At 38.2% G+C, this 22,079-nt stretch overlaps 1 protein-coding gene across 3 annotated transcripts in view; it reads left to right on the top strand.

Annotated features, from left to right (window-relative positions):
- Positions 1 to 7,565: 7,565 nt before the first annotated feature.
- Positions 7,566 to 22,079, top strand: part of LOC110058896 (uncharacterized) — a 125,278-nt gene continuing 110,764 nt past the window's right edge. The window contains exons 1-19 of one of the 3 annotated variants that reach the window (XM_089279394.1): positions 7,566 to 7,692; positions 7,827 to 8,003; positions 9,749 to 9,810; positions 10,997 to 11,086; positions 11,925 to 12,002; positions 12,252 to 12,344; positions 12,818 to 12,903; positions 14,948 to 15,028; positions 15,190 to 15,305; positions 15,625 to 15,734; positions 15,926 to 16,045; positions 16,894 to 16,989; positions 17,529 to 17,597; positions 18,551 to 18,615; positions 18,842 to 18,884; positions 19,501 to 19,551; positions 20,357 to 20,431; positions 20,726 to 20,814; positions 21,690 to 22,000. In XM_089279394.1, coding sequence (XP_089135520.1) covers positions 7,904 to 8,003; positions 9,749 to 9,810; positions 10,997 to 11,086; positions 11,925 to 12,002; positions 12,252 to 12,344; positions 12,818 to 12,903; positions 14,948 to 15,028; positions 15,190 to 15,305; positions 15,625 to 15,734; positions 15,926 to 16,045; positions 16,894 to 16,989; positions 17,529 to 17,597; positions 18,551 to 18,615; positions 18,842 to 18,884; positions 19,501 to 19,551; positions 20,357 to 20,431; positions 20,726 to 20,814; positions 21,690 to 22,000 — 1,735 coding nt within the window. In that variant the 5' untranslated portion in view covers positions 7,566 to 7,692; positions 7,827 to 7,903. Of the gene's footprint in view, positions 7,693 to 7,826; positions 8,004 to 8,816; positions 9,326 to 9,748; positions 9,811 to 10,996; positions 11,087 to 11,924; positions 12,003 to 12,251; positions 12,345 to 12,817; positions 12,904 to 14,947; positions 15,029 to 15,189; positions 15,306 to 15,624; positions 15,735 to 15,925; positions 16,046 to 16,893; positions 16,990 to 17,528; positions 17,598 to 18,550; positions 18,616 to 18,841; positions 18,885 to 19,500; positions 19,552 to 20,356; positions 20,432 to 20,725; positions 20,815 to 21,689; positions 22,001 to 22,079 lie in introns of those variants that run through there. The other 2 variants (XM_020765566.2, XM_089279395.1) reach the window with 2 other exon arrangements.

Below are 22,079 nucleotides of genomic sequence, written 5' to 3'. Positions count from 1 at the left end.
CTTGAAGTCCGGCGTGTTTCTGTGCTACATTGTTGTAAGCTGGTTTGTCGTAGTAATTGCTGCTTAAGTAAGCTCCTTGGTTCCAATGAATGCAAGCGCAAAACAAGAACATGAAAACTGCATTGGAAAGACGGAAACGCGCAGACATTGCCAATGCACTTTGCAAGCTTCCCTAGGATCTTGTAAATTTCCATGTGCTATGAAGTGTAGTGAGAATGAAGAAAAAAAAATTGGCGAACTTAGTGAGTGTATTTTGCGTTTCCCATCGAGCTGCATTTTCTTTTTTCTATTAGTATCCTGTACACTGAGTCAGTGATGTCTTAGCTATACATAACTGGCTAATTTCAAACTGAATCTCTAAGCTTCGTGTTCGACTGATTAAAAAGTTACGTTACAGCTTATTCTTTTTTCACCTGCTTTAGGTTTCTACAATTTTGCAGAGGTCTACAGACAATTTTAGAAATTTTGAGTATAGGTTAGAAAAAATTTATTAAATCAAATGATTTCAAATTCATGAAAGTTGGAATCACTGTTTCTGCGTAAGTTGCTGGTTATCATGAGACAGAGTTACCCGGTCGATTGATTGTACTAGGTAAGCTCAAAAATATATTTAAAGGGAATTTAATTAAACTGATTTTTGGGTATAAATAGATTGGTGAATAACTAGGAAGTTTCTCCGATCAGAACTGTTTTCATATAGGGACTCTTCAAGGGAACCTACAACCTATTTCAGACTGAGCCTGATGTTTAAGCGGGGGTAATTGGCCTCAAACGCAAATTTACAAAATCTGTTTTTTGATGAACTCCCCACCCTCTGTCAAATGCAGTTATTCTGGGGTAAAGACCAATCCCTAGGACATATTAAGGGAAATTTATTTAGACCAAAAAGAGATCTCGTGTTGTGAATTTATTTTCATCACGAAAAAATATGACAAAGTAGAATGTTAACCTACTGCTTCAAAACGTGTTTAGCGTTAGAAGTACTTTTATAACGTGAAGCTGAGTCAGCGAAAAAATATCGCTTTTATTACATGAAGTATTTTTGTGCATAACAGCAATCGTATTGCATTGAGCAAGTTTCATCCATTTATATTACAATAAACGCTTCCGTAACGATTATTGCTCCAAGGCATAAACTATAATTAATCAAAGCCTGGCTAATGGCTGATGCGTTTGTTTCCGAAACTGATTTCCGCATCGAGAGCTGCCATGGCTTGGATCGTTCTCGCTTCCCATTTAGGCATAGTTAGTAGTCTCCTCTACTAACTATGATTTAGGGTAGTACGTTTTTTTTTATGGTCTCTTCACGTTCAGATAGTGCGAGCGAAGGAAAGCTAGAAGCAGTCCTTGCAGGCAGCAACGATCTCATAGAGGGACTGCTTAAAACCTACTTCCAAACATCGAAACGACACTCGAACATCCGCTAACGGCCACCTCTCTCTCCCGGTGGAGGGGGGAGGGGGGTACTCCCTTATACGGGGTATATAGGTATGTGCGGCCCCAAAGGGTAGGGTTTTTCGGCCGTTTTGGTCATAAATAGGGCATCGATTTTGGCCATTTTGGTCTTAAATAGGGTATGGTTTGAGCACTCTAGTCCTGAATTGGGTATGTTTATTGGAAGAAGCTATTTTTTCATCATTATCAATAAGACCGTCAACAAAAGCCCTTCATAACTTATGTTTAGGGCAGCTGTGCCATCCACAACGGTCATAAATAGGGTATCGAATTTTTGGCCAGGTCATCAATAGGGTAGCAAAAGTCGCAGATTTTGGTCATAAATAGGGTAAGGGTTTTGGGAGGTGGCATGAGCCGCACACCCCAAACCAACTTTTCTGGGAGTACCCCCCCCCCCCCCCGGGCTCTCTCTCCAGGATAGCCACGTACCTCTCTACAACGGCCACTTTTTTTTGTCCCGGCGGACGTTTCATGCATTCACTCTTATTTTAACCTTTCCATCATAGGAACGCCCACAGCCAGTTGATCACTTACGAACGGTACATACAGAAGCCATTTTTTTTTATTTTAAAGATACTTTGTCATACGTTTACATAATACTTGATCCGCACTACACGTCATTGGTCTCTGTTTTTCTTTGGTTCCTGTTTTATTTATAAATTAATTTTGATTGTCTTACGTCTTTAGATGCTATTTTAAAACATAAATGTCGCACCCCTGGAAAAAAAAAAACATAGGTGTCACATTACACCCCTTTCCATAATAGCCACCTCTCTACAAAGGTCACTTTCCTCTTTCCCTAAGGTTGCCGTTGTGGAGAGATTCTGTAGTTAGATTATAAAAATTCCATGAAGCCATGCCTTCCTTTGTGTCACTGGTGCTTTTATGGTGCTAGCCACAGAGAGGTGGGAGCGAAATAAATGTCTGTCATCGCGGAAGTTTTGATAAGACAAATATGTCCGCTAATCCTAATTCTTCAGCGGGAAATTCGAGAGAAAAACAATTTTCTCATCGCATCAGCCGCCACCAACAGCATATGTAACTCACTTTAATAGTGATAATTTTAATGTTCTTTAGACAAGAGATATCATTGAAAATAATTGAAGATGGATTTCTATCTTTTATTTCCCACTGGTAAGTTGAATCTCAGTAAAAAAGGAATAATCCCATGGCTATGAATTTGTCAACTTAGGGTTAGGCTCTGTTTTGCGGTTAGTCAACTTTGCAAACTCCAGAAACTAGTCCATTTCAGAGGTAATACTGTGACATCTTCATATTTGTGTAAAGTCGATAGTTCTTTTTTAAATACAATCAGGGACAGATGGATTTTAGCTACAGACTGCCTGCGAACGGAGACGTATTTCCGTCTGTCATTTTCGACGGAGACGAGCGACAGACTATACAGACCGACAATGAAGAAAATAAACACTCCAGCTCTGCCCCACCTGACTGGATGGGACCTCCCGGACCGCTGATTCGCTGATCGTCTTGTCTAGTTTCTTTAGAGCGTTGCGTGACATCCCCCAAAAAAACGGCTCTGGAGGAATCCCGGGGGAGGAGACTACTGATCGTCCTGTCTCGTTTACAAGCAAACAAAAAGAGAACTTGGCAATACATTTTTTAAGGAATTTTAGTTTGAGCAATTTTTAATCACTAGTGTGTACATATCAATTAGTCCACATTACACGACTTACTCCCAGTTCTGTAGAATGAAATGACTACCATTACTAGAACTGTAACCTTCGATCCTACCCTGGTGGGGTACTCCCTTATATGGGTCATATAGGTATGTGCGGCCCCAGAGGGTATAATGTTTTAGCCGTTTTGATCAGAAATAGCGAATTGATTTTGGAAATTTTGGTATCAAATAGGGTATAGGTTTTGCACTCTAGTCTTGACTTGGGTATGCTCAGGAGAAACTACTTTTTCATCTTTATCGTTAAGACCATCAACAAACAATGCCTTTACTATCAGTCTGAACTAGGGAGCTTTATGTGTCAGGTCTGAAAGAGGGTATTGATTTAATGTTCAGGTCTCAAAACGGGTATCGAATTGTTTGTCAGGTAATAAATAGGGTAGGAAAGATCGCAGATTTTTCACGTACACTCCCACCCAATTTTATGGGAGTTACCCCGGGTCTGCTACGCAGTAGTCACGCAATATTTTCTTGCTTGCGGAGTAACGCCTGCGTAGGAGGTACTCGGTATGCGTGGGGTGCTGGTCCTTTACAAACTAATACCTACTTACTGGTTTGAGAACAAAACATGAGTCCACACGAGTTAAAATTCAAGTTAGTGTACAGAAAAAAAAGAGTGGAAAAAGGATGTGAGAGGAATGAGGGCAGGGGTGGGGCGGCGAAGGGGGCGGGTTTTAGAACGGGGAGAAACTTCTCTCATTTGTCTTATAACGGTCAATGTAAAACGAATACCGGAGACTGAGGGTAAAATGCAAACTGTAGATTACAGATTTTCGATAAGTATATATCGCGTTTTTTCTATTATCGAGTGCTACCCGTAAACAAGGTTATTTAGGCTAAACAGGGTTATTTAGGCTAATTGTAGAAAAAGTCTGCACTACGGTAAGCCTGAATATCACTCAGCTTCCAGGTTAGCTTAAATAACGCCCCGGTTAGCCTGTTTACAGTAAGTTCTCAATAATGCAAAGGGTAACACGATTGAGTTGAAAAGTCTGCATTTTGCCCCTAGCTGGGGCCCGTTTCTCGAAAGCCCCGGAAACTTTAATTTTCAGGCCCGCAAAGCAATTTTTAATTAATTATTGTGTATCTAAAAACAGATAAGTGTATACGCCTGAAACTTTTTGTATGAAGAAAACCTCCGTTCATATTAAGAATATGTGAATAAAATAACTCTGTAGTCACAAGGTCTGAGATTTCCGGGTGCGAAAACTTTTCGGGACCTTCGAGAAACGGGCCTTCTGCAGTCCGCAATCTGCGTTTTACGCCTGTTTTTACTCGTCACCAGTTTTTTTCGGTTGTCTACCCAGTCATTACCCTTGACTCGATCGACAACGGACAGAGTGACTGCAGGGAACTGCAGAACGCACGATCAAGTCCTTAACCATTACACATAGACATACATTTAGAAGCAAACTGAACGCACAAGTGGCACAAGGAAGGTCGAAATTACGTATTCCATAGCAGCTGCCCTGTTCGTGCCTGCTTCATTAAATCATCATCTCCCGCTTAGAGGTTAACGTGCAACGTTTACGCGCAAACAACATTGGCGTTCCAATAGCTGTGAGAGAACTCCTGACAGGAAACGATCCACCCTTCCAGCTGTATAAAATGTTAATTTCGTTGTTGCTTTAGAGGTGTGGATATCATAGAAAGGTAAGCAGTTGTTTATATTTTGAAAATTGTCTCGTTAGCAACATTCTACAACTATAGATTAATGATTAAAATATGTGCAATCATATTCAGTCGAACTTCGATCTCCTATGCATCTCAATTCTTCCTGGAATGCGGCTAAGTAAAAAAATAAATAAGTGTATGGATTCAAGTTATTGACCTATATAAGCGTCTTTGTTTTATTCACCTTTTGTAAGCCAATTAGCCTGCAAATGCTTCAGAAAGTAATAACAGGATTAATTAACGATGACTTAAGTTTTTAATGGGTAGACGATTCTTTTTATTTGGTTTCATGGAATTGAAAGAGAAATCTCAGGGACCACCTTATTAGGCAGCGTCCACACTACGCCGGAGAAATTTGTGAAAACGCAGCTTTAACTTATTTCTACGTACCGTTCACACTAATCTGTCACCAAAACAGAACTTTTCAAAAACGCTCTTTAAACCGGAGGAATTTGTAAACGCCAGCTTTTCGTTTTCGTGTGGACGGAAAACATTTAAAAAACGGAACTTTAGGAAAACCATGTAGCCACGATAATCATGTGATTTCCCTGCTCGAGTTTTCCTCAAACACAAATCCAAAATGACCAGTGATTGTTGCGCTTCTAAATTCCTCCGGTGTAGTGTGGATCTTGTCCTACAGTTTGCGCATGCAATCGGACATGCCCGGTTTTACTGACTCCTGCTGTAGGCGTTCACGCACACGAGGGGTCCAGTAGAACTAGAGTCGCCATTGCAGTATCTCTTTGAAAACAAGATAATTTTCATTTTCCAGCGTAACATTTCAGCGGAGTACACACCCGTGTGAATCTACATTTTATACGCGAGCTCACCGCTTTCTTAGAAGCTCAGCAGTTGAAATCAAAAGGGAGGTCCTCATCGCGAACTAATAACTTTCAGTGCTTTCACAAGAGATTTGCTGAATTTCTTGCTTTGGCTACCTTTTCTCAGGCTTTACAACTCTGAGGGCTTCCCCTCTCAGGGGTTTTGGGATCAAGGAAACATGATCATATGTTCAAGAGAACAAGGAATATTGTTTGGATTAATTTGACGGAGCAAGGGATATTTCTACTATTAAAGGGTACTTTGACAAAAAAATTTAGGGAACAATGGAATTTATTAATAAGGAACAAGGGAGAAAACGTGAAATTTTCAAGGGAACATACTACCCCCTGGGAAGCCCTCAACTCTGGCGATGTGTTCTAGCCTAATAAAGTAGCGTGACACTACCCAATCTCGTTGCCCGGAGCTTTTTTTTTCTCAGAAACTAGGACGGACCCCTCCCAATTTTCTAAGAAAAATAGCCTAGGCGGGGGAGCGGGGGGAGGGGGTGGTGGGGAGCTTAGTGGAGACGTTATTGCTCGTGTTACAAGGTTCTCTTTCCTGACCTAACCTTCTTTCAATAAGAAGTGAGGAGTGAGAGACAACTATTCCCTCCCCATTACTACTAAACGACATTGCCAACTTGAGTAGAAGTACCAGTGTTCGTATTTTTGGTGGAGGGAGGGGGGCTCGGGGATGCCCGATGGGCTCTATTAAACCATACCACGAGGAACACTGGATTCATGCCAAAATTTGAAAGGTCATATGAACTGAGAGACTGGCAGACAAGCAGTCTACATTTGAGACATGATTGTTTGCTCAATTAAAGATGGAAATGCGCTCTCAGAGGTTGTTTTTGGAACGGAACCTGTCAGCACTAAAGCTTTTGTCGACACGAATTCTTGATGAAATTGACAAATTCGAAGTTTTCAACAATTTTCACTTTAGGCGGCGTCTTGTAGGCATTTGATTTTATCCCTGTCCACACCCAATGATGAAATTAAAAACCACAATCACTTCTGCTTGACCTTGCGACCGGAAGACAGTTCTTTGCAATTTAGCTTCTCAGCCGTATTATGTATTTGTCACGCGATGACGAAAGTCGAGAGTTCGACGGCTTCAGATAATTCTTACCAAATATTGGAATCCGGAAATAAAGTCGAGTTTTAACGACGTCAAATGGTTCTTTCCTCTTCAAATATTTCGCCATAGAATCGATAATATCTTCAAGCATACTTTGGAATATTAAAGGATTAATTTTGTTGGCGAAGGACTTTGAGTTCAAGAACTAACCCCCATTTGCAATTGTTTAGTCTGTCACTGTTTATTTTTATCGTCGATTCATAACAATGCACCACGTAACCCTTATTATAATTATTCGAAAAAAGGAGCGAATTATTCACGAAACACTTTCAGTTGGCACATTCTAGAGTGTGTACAAGTTTGAAGCCAGATTGTCGACAAGTCGTCGTATCTTTGACTACCTTTCTTACTAAGTTGTAAAAAGTATAACCCATCTATCATATTTCACACGTTTAATATTGTCATGACCCATTTATCAGCACGCAATATATCGCGCCCATGCTTTCATTTCACAGTTGGTCGCTTAGCGTGAAATCAACATCCTCGAGTTAAAATATTCAATGGTCGCAAGTAGACTGAATCGATCATTTTACCACCCATGTTTCGATGAAAACCAAGCGGTTTGGCGCTTTAATCGACGTCGTTTAATTGAAAATCAGCTGCTAATCTCCTGTCGAAAAATTAACAAACAGGGGAAATGATATAAACAAGCGTCAAACGTGACAACACGATCGCGCAATGAACAATGTTACGCGCCAAAAACGTGTCACGCGCTTGGCTGCGCTTGCTTCTTATGTATTTGACCAATCACAATACACGCCGGTACAAAGCAAAGTTATGAATATTCAAAGCGTGGGAAAACATGGTGGCCCATCGGTGAAGAGGAAAATTTTGCGATCCCTGTTATATTTTTAATTTAGTGCCTTGGAGCTGCTTTACTTTGTTCGTTGTGTTGGCGCTACGAGGTATTGTAGAACACTGTCAGTCAAGCGCTCGCTTGTTGTCTTTGAAGTGACACCAGTAACTAACGTAAGTTCCCTTTATAATTTTTATTTGCATGTGGAAATTTCTGGTCGTCGGTTGTGATGCCAAACCCAAGATTCACCCATGTGACAAACACTTGTTCCTTTTTGGCTGAGCAGACGATGAAGTTGTCGCCACCTTTTACTGTCTGCTATGTCTAGGCCAAGTACTCCGATTCACGGCAGGCCGAGGTCTCGTTCTGGAACTCGAAGCCCGTCGAACGTTGCTGACAGAGCGGTGTGTAAAATTGCTGGTAAGCGTGCTTTTTTGGGCATAATTCCACCCTTACTTTCGAAAAGCTGATTAACTTAAATGAAATGATTATGTTCTTTCTGGTACTGATCTGTTCACGAGGAAACGCTTCAAATGAAACTGTACCAATTCACTCTTTGCTGTGTTGGACAATTGCTTGTTTAATTTTGTTTTCTTTGAAGTCTCTCTGAGTTCAGTATTATAATTAAGCTGACCAAATCTTCAGTAATAGCGAGCCACTATCTAATGGCTGTCTAGCATGTCGTTTTTGGTTGTAATATGTTTAATACATCAACTTCATGGCAAGAAAATAACTTGATGTTTGTTAACTGTTTCGAGACTGTCAATTGAATTATTTGTTATTGTTCTTGGCTGCAATAACACTGCCATTTTCTATATCCTTTAAAATTAAAAAGACGTCTGCCTCATAACTCAAAACGAGCAATTATGTCACTGTCATTGCCTTTTTCGAATTTCCAGTGTCTTCCTCAAAACACGTTTTGTTTATTACAAAATACAATTTGCGTGAGATAAGGAGTTCGGCTGCGTCCTAACTCAGGACAAGGCAAATAAACTCTCACGAGCTCAGCTAAGTAGCAAGAGATAACGAAAGTTGATTAAAAAAATATATAATGATATTACGTCTAGAAAAGCTGTCGACGAACCGTTCCGTTTGGCCTAGCATTTGCATTAAATTAAGAATTTATCGGACTGTATGATAACTATTGGAGGAGGTCATTTAGCACATTGTTTTGTCCCCACACCCGAAAGATCGCTCGCTCTCATATTTCAGAAACTTATATTGGCCAAGATAAGTCTATTCAGATTCTGCTGTTCGGTCACAGTACGCTCCAACATTTCGCACATCACGCATTCAGCTGATTCAGTGAAGGAGAGCAGAACACTTTTCTTTATCTCTTGGGAGGGGAAATTTAAATTCCTGTTGCATAAAACATCATCTGGATTCGAACCCTCAAGAAAATTCTGCGCGAATGATATGGTAACTTCGTGTATTAGCGGGCGTTTTGTACAGTATTAGTTGCCCTTGCAGCCCTCTTTCCGTCTGGTGTTTTGAATAATATCGCTCACTCTGTGACCAAAACAAGGCGATGTTCAAGGATAATTTCTTTTCAAGACTGGCTGTGAAATGACCTTGAATAGCTGCATTATTCACTCGCGAGTAATCAGACCTGCCTAGGTCATTTATTCGTGAGCTAGCACCACGGCAACAAAATAAAATGGCGGACCACGAGTCAGGGGAGGTTGAGGAAGAAGACGAGAATGTTTATGAGCTCATGATCGAGTTGAGGCGGAGTGAACCAGGTAATTAGTGCGGTCCATGTGTCGTGCTGTTAAGAAAGACACTTAGTCTCGTGAAATTTAGGCGTCTTGTTTTTGCAGTCATGTGAATAGTTGATGAGAGCAAAGAGGTCGAATTAACGGAATTACATATGAACTAGTAGTTTTAAGCAGATAAGAAGCGTTGCTTCGCTTAAATAGGTGCCCAATATCAACAGTGGAAATTATTGAACGCCAAATTTTCTGAGTTACTACAAATATAAAGAGCCTTTGGTTTTGCGTGGTGTTATGTCATGCTTACATTGGTTTAGTACCACGGAAAAGCAATCTAAACGCCCGTTAATTTACAATTTTTACGTAAAGGAGAACAACTGGAACTCGTCGGATTTAATTGGAGGCTATTTTACAACTTATTATGGCTCCAACGTTTCTTTTGTCTCCTCACAGATCACAGAGATGCCGTTCAAAAGAAGACTTTTACAAAATGGGTCAACAACCATCTTCAGAAAGTAAGCTTGTCAATTTCACTGACATAATTAACTGCTAGTTGTCAATTTCAGTGTACGTTACAGCAGCTCCCGTTGCTACAATTTACACACGTTATCTACCATATGATTAAATTTCGTATCCAAAAATTAATATGAACATCTGAAACTTTAGTCTGATAAGAGATGATCTTTGCCATCTAATTCGTTCTGTTATTATAGCTAAACCACGACTATTTGTGGTTTCACAGTAATGTTACTGAATTCACTTTACAGTACAATAGATGAAGAGTGGAACCTATTCTTTTTGATAAAGAGTTTAGCACATTGTTTTCTGTGAATGTAATGCTGTACTTATAAGGTCTTGAAATTTTGAAACGTGTTAAACACTATTTTTGTAGGTGAAATCTTTGATGAAATTTCATGGATAATGTACCAATCTCAATCTCTCTACTTTATACACATTAAGGCATTTATCGTAAATGAGTTATATAAAGTAGTTTAAGTCCCAAAACATGTAGCTATTTAGAAAATTTATGTAAGACCAGCAAGCAACATTTTGTAACAAAACAGGAAGCCGTGGCATGTTTTCCTGTTTTGTTTTTCAAGGGAGTTCCCATATGTGATCTGCCAATTTGATCCTGCATGCTGTCCAAAAAATTAAATACCATTGGAAGAATTTGTTTTCATTATGCATTCTTTTCAATTGAGCAGAATATCTTTTGTTTCCATTTAGTTTATTTACGAGCTTAATAACTCTGTTTAAAAATAATTTTATTTATATATTTATAGTTAATTTTTATTTTGTTCACATAATTATTAAATTTAAAAAATAGTTACACAAAGGTACACTGCATGTTAACTTGGTGTTTAATACTGCTGTAATGGAACAATTGTAATTAGGAAAGAAATGAGAACGTTATTGGAGCAGTTTATATCACTTATGGACCTATATTATATATCACTTATGGACCTATATTACATATATCACTTATGGACCTATTGCCACTGATCCAGGGGAGAGTTATTATATGGCTAGCTAGGTTATTTACAAGTCAACATTATTTCAAAATCTGCCATTTTACAATATTTTCCTCTGCTGGGTCATATAAATCAAAGAGAGATCATGTACATGTACTTCTCCAGTAATATTGATGTGTAAGATATCCAGATGAAATTTACCTCTTATCATTTTGAATTCTCTCCTTAGGTTAATGTGAGAATTTTGGATCTTTATGAAGAACTTCGAGATGGAAATAATCTTTTACTACTGTTAGAGCTTCTTTGTAAAACTAACTTGGTACGTTTTCCCTGGTATACAGGTGTCTATAGCTATTTACCACTATACCATCAGCTAAATGTTGTTATTTAAATGTACTGACTGTACCAAATCCTTGCCAAAAATTTTTCAAGATCTTTGAAGATCTTGGTGAGGAGTTTTTGAAGATTCTATTGAAGATTACTGAGTTCTTCAAGATAATCCTGCTCATAATTCTTTACGATTGTTAAAATTATCATCAAAGATCTTCGAGTATTTTAAGCTTACAAATCTTCCTTTAGAAGGATCCTTTGTCTTTCATGAGGTCAAGGGAGTTGGTGTTCCAAAATTGGGATAGAATAATAATTATGCTGAGACATTTTCGGCCTAAGGAGTGGTTTGAAATTCTCTCATGGCTTTAAACATTTTTCATATCGTTATCTTTAGGCTCATACAGTGTAGTTTTAGGTCACCCACATTAGTGAGGTGATTCCTTTGCCGACACCATGTATGACTACAGGTGAAATGCCATCTGCAATCCCACATACTGGCAATAAATCACTTTGAGAGCTCTGTAACTTGCTTATGCTGCAAAACTGAAATTAGTTTCAGGGGTATGGCTGACCCATTTGCAGATTTAACCAAAAGGAAGTTTGTGTAATCAACATGATTGTATTGGCCACATTTCTGTATGAGGTTGAAAACTTAGGTGTTGTTTAACAGCTGTGGAACACTAATCAAAAAGCATGACTGTGATTCCATGGCATTTTTCATTCTTGCAGAATTTGATTTGTGTTTTTCTTTTCACTGATTTTAAGTGATCCAGCTGTTTATTTAATACATGCATGTAATAAAGAGCTTTTCTTATATATTTTTTTAGCCAAGAGAAAGAGGTCAGTTACGATTTCACAGACTTCAGAATGTCCAGACTGCATTGGAGTTTCTTCAGTCCCAGCAGGTATACAAGAAAATGAATTTTTATTTAGGTGAAAAAAGACACAGTGAAGTAAAATGCCTACATACATGTAGTCCCTAAACAAAACACAAGAACTATGAGCTTCAGTAGCCCAAAATAAAACAGTGCAATACCCTTCCCACCTTGCTTTCCAGTATAGTACACATCCGTGAACAAGATCTTGTCAACTTTCCCTTCACTTCTGTAGTCCTCACACAAAACTCGATGTCACTGGTGTTTTTGTAACTTCAGGTTAAACTTGTGAACATTCGAAGCGAAGACATTGTGGATGGTAATCCCAAACTTACTCTTGGGTTGATATGGACAATCATCTTGCACTACCAGGTTAGATACAAATTAATGGTAAATATGTATGGGTTGCGGTGAACTTCCAAAAATATTAATGCCCCACCTCCCTCCATCTTGGATTCCAAATCCTTTACACACATATAATGATCCTCTTAAACTTGTTGAGGTCATGAAATCTCTAAAAGAGTGACATTAAAGTTCACAACTGTGGTTCATTTTATTCTTTATATTATATTGCTACTGTAGAGACTTTTTACATGTATCTTCATAAATTTTGATGTTAGTTTATAACAGCATTCCATTCATGTAAGCTTGAAGTTTAGGCAAGATCCTTGTACAAATATAAGTCTGTCCTATGGGATTCCAGGCTATATCTAACCCACTCCACCTATCAGTACATGTACACGGTTGTTGATTGAAAATGCTTCCAACCATTACTTCAATGATTTTAAAACCTGTTTCCCAAACATATGTTGCATACTGACTTGCTACTGTATTAACATATGTAGATATCAGAGGTGGAAGTTGTTGGAAAACAGGACCAAATGACAGCCAAAGAGGCACTTCTCCTGTGGGCACAGAAAGTAACTCAGGGGTATGCTGTGTTTTGGCTCTATTTCTATGTAAATCTTTATCTGCATGTATTCCAGAGTGATTATGTGTATGTACATCAGAAAATATACAATAGAACCTGGCTATCTCAAAACTTGGTTATCTCAAACTGAACTTCTAAGTAAAGAAAAAATTCCTCTAGATGGTCAAACCAGGCAGGCAAACTTGTCCTCAAAGCTGGTCAATTTGCCCCGTGCCTGGCCGTTAATGAAACTCCTGAAATATTATCATGAACTAAAGTATATCCAAGAGAAAATGATATCATTCAGTTCTTGAGTTCCAGATAGCAGCAAGTTCAAAACGAGTCTGCCTGTGAAAACCAATTGCCTTCCTGCTGAATACTTTAATGAAACCCCCACTATTTAAGGCACTTGCTATCAGCTATCTCAATTCCCCGACATCTCAAACTATCTTAGTGCCCTTAACAGGTTGAGATAGCAGGGTTTACCGGTAACTGCATAAATGAATGAATGAATCAGTCGTGAGTAACTGCAGTTCTTTGTAGAAAGATTAGTATATAAGGTAATCAGATGAATGCAAGTAAAATAAGGATTTACACTAGAAGTGACATTTGCAAATTTTCTCCATATTGCATCAGCCTTTAGGTGAGTACTGTTTGAAAGAATTTTCAAATGCCATAACTTGTGTAAATTCTTGCTTGCTGGAGCTTTTATACTGTTATTCATTTCTTATATGACTGAGGAATTGAAAATGAACGAAGAATTTCCCTTCTTTCAACCAATCACAATGATGCAATTTTCACAGTCCTATTATAATGCTTGAAACTAATATTTCACTGAATTTGCACTTTATGAGATCCAAACTCTAACAAGTCGAAGTATTTGTTGACAACTACAAAGCAATTGGCTGGAACAGTAGAAGTCTTTGCAAATTATAGCTTTTTATTGATCATTCTATTTGTAGCCTTGGTTATTGGTTGCACAGAAATTATTTAATTAAGCATAAAGTATATTGGAAAAATGTCTAAATATGAAAGTTTGGTAAAGGTGCCAAGGTTTACTTTACATGGTTGATTATTTGATAAGGTAAGTTATTAGATATTAATAAATAATGAGATAGTACAAAAAAAAGACTTCTGAAAGTGAAAAGGGGACTGGGCTTAAGGAGGGGGGATTGGGATTTTCGGTGTGCGGTTTTGGCTGTTTTTAGATCGGTTTTTCAGTTTTTGTGCCAGAAGACTTCAGTTTTTCGGTTTTTGTGTTCATTGCGGTTTGTAGATTTTTCGCTTTTTAGCATCTGGTTTTCAGTTTTCATGTTTTTTGGTTTTGGTATCCAATGTGGTATTTGGTTTTTCCTATTTTGTCCTATTTGGGTTCCGGTAGCCGTGAAATGCCAAAGTTATTGAGTGGAATGCGTGACAAACTAAATGTCATGGTAGGGGATCACACGTCTTGAATGATGCCTGAGACTTTGACCTCGCAGACCAGAGCAATCATTTGGTCATCGTACCTTCCGTGCCAGCAACGGAAGAAGCAATTGTGGATCGTGTTGTGTTTTTTTTTAAGGAGGAGGGGGCGAAAGACGGTGAGAATTTTTGAAAGCAAAACATGTTTAGATCTAAAGTGAAAAGGGAAGAGAGAAGCCTGCAGAAGCTAAATGATACTAAAAGATACGAAGGCTTCAGACAAGTCCATGACATTCACAAATACTTTGATAAAATTAGTGTTAGTATAGTTTGCTCTGTATGCCCCACTTGTCACTATTGTATTGGTTTTTGGTGGTTTTGTATGCAGTTTTCGGTTTTGGTCGAATTTTTTTGGCGGTTTTGGATAATTTTCCTTTGGTTTTGCAGTTTCTAATATACCCCAATGCCCCCCCTCCTTAAGTTGAAAAGTTTTATCCAGTTACAGTAGAAAGGGTATTTAATTTTTTTGTTAATGGATTAGCTTGTTGATTGAATGAAAAACTGCTTACTGTTTGTTTGATATCAGCATGTCTTTTCTTTAGGTGTTAAAGATTCTGACTCTAAAAGTAATGAATTGATCAGAAAAAAAATTTTTTTCCAGGTACCCTTCAGTGGAAGTTGGAAACTTTACCTCATCATGGAAAGATGGCCTAGCTTTCAATGCAATTATCCACAGATATAGGTAAGTAATAAAAGTGAAAGAAAGTGACAGTTTCTGTTTATGTGATGAAGTCACTAGAGCTTACCACATTCAATACACATCAAAATTCTTGGAAACATTGCCAACATTCATTGTAATAATTAATGATATTTTAATTAATGATATTTTTTGCCTAATGATAGGCCAGATCTTGTGGACTTTTCAAAGCTGAATAAAGCAAGCCCTGATCAAAATCTGGAGTACTCATTTCATGTTGCAGAGAAAGAACTTGGTGTTCCTAGGCTGTTGGACGTTGAAGGTTAAAAAAAAGGAATGAATAATTATTTGTCAATATGTGTATCTCATACCACCAAGGTCAATATAATTATGTCATGTGTTTAGGTACATGTATACATCAAATGCAACCTTGAGCCCAAATCCTCCTTGTGTCTTGTGTCTAGCATTGCTCTCTAACATTGTCCCATTATTACTTCATTAAATGAGGTACATGTATTGCTTCTAAGAAAGCATTTTAAGGTGAGATTGTCTTATGGTTAGTAGATTAGATTCCTACCTGGAGTCTGCCATGACAAATCTTTTGTTATAGTTACTCACCTGTTTTTTTCTTTTTGTGTTAGACTTGGTTCACACAGACCATCCAGATGAAAAGTCAGTTATGACTTATGTTTCCTCACTGTACGAAATATTTCCAAAAGAGCCCACTGTTCAGGAAGCACTGCATGATAATGTAAGTGTATATGTTGTAAATGTGAACAAGAAGTTCACAAGATCTTGTTATTCCAACCTCTTTTTCCATCCCGTGGCTTTAATGCCAAAAATTATCAAACTGTACTTTAATGGATGCAATCTCTAATAAGTATTGTTTAGTCATTTTAGATTTCATGCACAATGCATTTCCTGTTCTATTTTCTTTTGTAGGAAAAGCTCTTTAAGTTTGAAGAGTACTGTAACCTGGCAAAGGTGCTTGTGGTGGAAATTAACAGAGTCATACAAAGACTGGAAAAACAGAGGTTCCCAAAGACTGTCCAAGGAATAAAGGTTGGTTGGTGCAAGTTTAAATTGTATTTTAAAGTGCCTATGAAGTAAGAAATAATTCCTGCTTATTTGAAAGGCTTTTCAAAGTAAAGAAGAATGGCGTTTTCCTTTTTGGAATATCTTTTTTTGTTTTAGGGATATTCACATTTTTGTATTATGCTAATGAGGAAAGTGATGACGTCATAGGTGGTTCCACCAAAACAGCACAACACTCAATCGAGAATAACTCTAGAAATATTAAAGCAGTGTTCTTCAAACGTGGCACCAGGAATGTACATCACAAAAGAAACAGAATGACACCTACTATGTTGTTGCCATGGCAACACTCTTGGCTCCAGTCTCATTCTGTGAAAAACCAAATATCCCCATTTGCAACCTTTTAAGGTGGGACAGAGGGTCTTGCTCAGAACACACATGATTCCCATCTTGTCTTAGCTCTCCCCATTAGATTGGTGGGGGTGGATGATCCTTGTTTAAGACAAAATCTGGAAATTTTAGTCTTAATTAAAACAGGACCAGCGGCATAACTGTTGTCATGGCAATGGCACGACGGATGTCATTCTGTTTCTTTTGTGATGTACATTTCTGGTGCCAAGTTTAAAGAACTCTGCTTTAATATTTCTAGAGTTATTCTCGATTGAGTGTTGTGCTGTTTTAGTGGAACCACCTATGACGTCATCACTTTCCTTACAAAAAACGTAAATATCTCTAAAAATGAAAAGAGACATTCCAGAAAGGAAAACGCCATTCTTCTTTACTTTGAAAAGCCTTTCAAACAAGCAGGAATTATTTTTTACTACATTGGCACTTTAATGACCTAATGAAATATTCCTTGTTTGTAACTTCTTCAGGAGCTGATAGTTGATTACAACCGTTATCGCATTAGTGAATTTCCTGACATGGAAGCCTCTAGGCATTCTTTGAAAATGGTCTTCCGTGAACTCCAGGTATGGTTATCTCAGAACTTAAACATGTATGCAGACCTGTGCACACTGTTTGGATGCCACAAACAAAATGATTGCTTTTCCTGCTCTGTCAAGGAGTTTGAAGAACTAATTTAAATGATGTTGATAACCTTGAAGTTGTAAGCAAACCAGCAAAGCTAATGATTGAGGCAAGCAAAAAAAATTAGATCTTTTATCAAATCTTTATTTCAACTGGGCAAACCCATGATACTTGATAAACGTTTGACATGAGCTTACATTTGCTCAGTTAAAGGCTTTGTGTCAGGCTTCAAGGGTCAGTCATTCCATTGGTAAGATGTTTAGTCTAGGCAATCAACTGAGGAAATTGTTTTGGTTTCTGTATTCATGTAATGTACTTCAAATTTAGATTGTTTGGACATCTCAATCAAATCACCTATCTGCCTGATGGCCCCAAAATACACAAGACAGCTGTACATTAGAAAACAATTTTAAACCAGTTGTCTCTATACTGCCATAAAAATATGAATAGTAACATTATGCTTTCATAATTTGTCCATCAGGCTCTTTATGGCCCCATGGCAACCTGGCTAGAGTTTCCTTATGAATGTAGTCCCAGGGAATTGGAAGTGGTGAGAACTGCCTTTTTTCAAGTGACTTGTGCACAGTTATTTACATTAAACAATTAGATTATTCGCTCTCGATTTCTATCGTGTGATAGTTGACTCAGGTTGCGCCCTCATCAACTATCACACGATAGAAATCGAGAGCGAATAATTTAATTGTTTTAGCATAAATCTGAAAGCTGCTCAAAACTTTATCCAAATCCTCTTCACAGACACTTTGAAAAGGCTAAGAAGTGGCTGTCATTTTGTTATCAAGGGCACACTGCTATGCTACTATCTATCACAGAATAGATAGTGAGTAGTGTAGCCAATCAGAGAATGGCATTCACGATAGAACGCTAGTAGATTTATACTAAATGGTAATAGAACATCAGGCCTTACTTACAAAACTGTATTATTATAATAGTAAAAATAGACTCTGAAATTTTACATCCTAATGACAATCCTAGTTACAATGAAAACAATACTTATTAGAAGGAAAACTACATTGAATAGTTTGAACATAATGATAGATTTATAAGGTCATAGATAGATTTACGAGGTCATAGTCCAATTTTGAAATTTTCCAGAGATTTCTCTTTAGCTTATAAGGTGACTCAAAACAGTTTCCAACACTTAGATTTTGATGGGTCATTATAACCACTCTTTATCACTTGATGCTACAATCATGGTATCAAAAAACTGCCCAATCATTGGTGAACACATTGTTATCATTTTTGTGACATAATAGGTTACCATAGCAACAGTATGAACTACTAAAAACACCCTTAATTGCAGCTTATAATTCAAAAACGGCATCGTGAAATGTATTTGTATTATCAAATTTGGATAAGCATGATAAGACGCAACTTTTGGCCAAGTTTAAAAAATTCTGTATGTAGGGTTTGGATCCACCTTATATTTTCAAAATGTTAAAATATGCATTTGTTGTGTACTGAGCCTAATTGTTTTTGTGATAGTCATGGTCAAAGCTTGTTGAGACACAGGATAACTACAACAAGTCACTGAGAATTGAGCTAACCAGGTTAGTCACATGTTGAACTTTGTTTTTCTGTTGAATAGGCCGGGTTAAGCTGATTTCTACTTTTATTGTGACCAAAAAAATTAAACTTCAGAAAAAAAAAATGCATGAAATAAAAAAATGTCATAGAAGATAGAATGGTCAAAATTGGCCATTATTAACAGTGTTTGAGAGGGATTTCTGTCAGGATGCTCTTACCAATGACTTGCTTGTATTGGTAACTCTTCAGGCTTGAACAGATGTATCAAGTGGCAGAAAAAATTCAAAAAGAGGTCAGTACAAAAATTTTTGGTTGTAGAAAAGTAAAATTGTATTTTTCATTACAAGCTTGGCATCTCACCAGGCCAGCTTCTAATTACCATTTCGGTAGATACATAAGGAGATTACCTGTAGTACCACTCCCTCTGGATGGAATGCTACTCCATTATAGGGTTGGCTCCCTTTTATCTCGCTGCTCCAAAAGTTGGGCAACACCCATCTTAACGCTTGTAAGAGTTAAGTACACAACAGAAAGACAATAGCAGGACTTGCCCTGTGGAGTGCATATGTTAACGAAACGTTTTGAGCGACTTCTGAAAACTCAAATTACAATTTGTTGGTAATGGTTACAGATCTGAGTCAGTCGATAGGGACTGAGAGTTACTCAACTATTGGACATAGAATAGATATAAAAACCTGATTTAGCGCCATTTATTGTATATGAGTGAAATCGTGTGAACTGTGGATCGAGTAAAGTGAAAAATTTCATCATCCTTGTTTAGAAGTTTGGTAAATTGTGGGGCTTCAGTGAGATTTGAACCCATGTCCTTCGCGTTACCGTACCAGTAGTCCAGTAGTCGGTCGTTGGGTTTTGTTTTTAACATCTCATGGTCTTATTTTTGTTACCAGGCAACACTTGTTGACGCTTCATTGGATGACATCGAGGATAGGATCAAATCAGTAAGTTCATTGTAAAACTGAGATTCTTGTCATGAGCGGGATCAAGAAGAAGGGCTATGGTTGAATGAGCAAGATCGCTCTTCATTTCCGTCGTCTAACCGGTCTGATCTCAGTATCACAAGGAACATTGCTAACATCCTTCTGAATGGAGCCTCACACTGGGAGCTAGCCTGATTCCCAGCGGTCTAAGGTCACTCACTCTCACTCCTTGAGAGGAGGGAGAAACGAGGTCAAGTAGACGCACTCGGGCCATCTGAAAATCCGGCTAATTGGGAGCAGGCCATATTTCCTGTACGCTAAGAATTGCCACTCCTCCTTGGATGGCATACTTGCTCCCTTGCAGGTCTCTCCCGAGCATTCAGTCAGTTTGTCCTAACGCTTATAGTTATACTCCTGGGATAGCAGTGGTAGTGTGGGAGGAAAATGTCTTGCCTGAAAGCATTGGAGCCCGAGCCACTCATCGCACCACTCATGCGGAACGTTACAGATGTATTTATACCCCGGAATTTATGCAAACTGTACAGGCATACAACAAAAGATCTCATCTGATTAGCACAGAACCCCTCATATGAAAACTAACGTGGGAGTGCCTCATTACCAAACTTAAAGCAATGGGCTGTATAAACAGAAATTTGGAAAAAAAAATATTACTTTTTCCAGAAATGGCAGGATGTGTGTTAATGTTCACTTGTTGAATATCTTTTTTGTCGATAGGCGTGGTTTTCATTTGTTTGCTAGCTTCCCTTATTTTGTTCAATGAATTGACTCGTACGTAGTTACACTTTTCACTTGTTCCTAATCACAGGAAGAGGAAGTTGGTGATACCATTGACAACGATACGCGAAGGAAACACTTCTACCAGATTGAAAAGTCCCTCGTGGTGAGTGGAGTGTATTTTTATCCCTCATGTCCGTCTCCCAGTCACTGTGTTTTGGAGTAGGATGATTACACACATCAAGGAAAGGACTCAAAATTTTAACGAAAGAAGTTCTGTTGGGTATAAAACATTTCATGGGGAAGTAGATTGAATTTTCCTTGTGCAAAAGTGTAGATTGTTACAATCGTAAACGTTATTTTGAAAGTACAAGTACCGAATCGTTAAAATTCAATTTGCTGTTCTTGTGGGTACCAGTGGATCGCGTTCTGTTAATTGTCTTTGATACAATTCCTGCAGATGTTCGAGTCCAGTATCAAGCACATGATCTCTGGTGTAGACATCTTAATTGCTGGTCGCTACTCCCGAGCAGATGAACTCCGAATCAAGTAAGTGAGAAGAAAGTCTATATCCGGCAACTTGGTAATTCAGACTTGTAAAAATTGCGATCGAATTTTACTTTTTCAATCACCATTGGTTTCCTCTTTGGCTTCAGCGATACCAGTACATGTAGGTTTTCTCGTTCAACTTGAAGCAATTGTTGCTGATCACAACTTGATTTCTTAAATAACTCGAGGGTAGAATAAACGTTTCCGGATCCAGTGACGTTAGGACAATCAGATTCGTAAGACGTTTAAACTACAAGGGTTTCATATTTGAACAACACGGTGATTTCTTTTGTAAACTTTTATTGGTAACAAAAACACAGTACATAACATACACTTGTGAAAAAACTGCAAAGTTATCCCAGTACATGTACAAAATTTGGAAATATTGACTTACATGTATTGCAACTTACATTGACAATTTACCAATTATATTCTTACCAGGATAAAACAGTGATTCGTCCGCGAACAAAGCATTTTGTTTCGGAGTCATAGAAAATTCTGTTTAATTCGGTTTTAGAAGTTAACGATTCTCGGCTAAACTGAATAGCTTCTATCCCGGTTTCATCCTTTCTGTGTAAACGGAAAGACAGATCTGAGATCATTCGAAACCAAGTCGTCGTAAAAGTTTTTTTGTAGTAAAAACTGAGCGTTCTTTAACCTGCCATTAAAGCAGCTACATGTACGTCACAGTGCGCGCATATTAACCATCCTTGTTCCTTTATGGTTTATTACTATCTCTTTGTTGTGTTTCTATCTTAGTAAACTTTTATTTTTAGGTTTCCTCTAATTTAGAGGTAATTTTGTATGTGGCCAAAATAACTCAAAATACCGTAACTGAGCCCCTTTAAGCTGCCATGTATTCCGTCTCTTTGTAGAGTTCAGTCCATTGAGAGGCGCTGGTCTGAGATGAAAGATCGTCTGGAAACACGGTCCACTAAAGTTCTCACTTACCAGACTTTCAGCACATCAGACGGCAAGAAAATGAAACTGGAGTTACCTGTGGAGAAAACTGTTGTGTCCACAGAGGAAACAACACCTACTTCAGATTATCCCGACGAGGAGGGGGTGAAGACAAGAAGGAAAGTCATTACAATTACTAAGAGAACCTACCGCTCATCAGGGGGTACCCCCACGGAAACTAGAACAACTGTTGCTCGCATCATGTCTGCAGAGGGATTAGATGACGGTAAGAAAAGAAGATACCAAATCAGGGATACTATCAAAATGTCGGCTTTGGAATTTTTTGGAGAAGTGCTGAGGTGAAA

The sequence above is a fragment of the Orbicella faveolata genome, unplaced genomic scaffold (genome assembly GCF_042242905.1).
Source record: "Orbicella faveolata isolate gen_17 unplaced genomic scaffold, um_ofav_v1 contig_47, whole genome shotgun sequence".
NCBI classification, from domain to species: Eukaryota; Metazoa; Cnidaria; class Anthozoa; order Scleractinia; family Merulinidae; genus Orbicella; species Orbicella faveolata.
The sequence above is the reverse complement of the archived record's forward strand: the minus strand, read 5'-3'. Positions and strand labels throughout refer to the sequence as shown.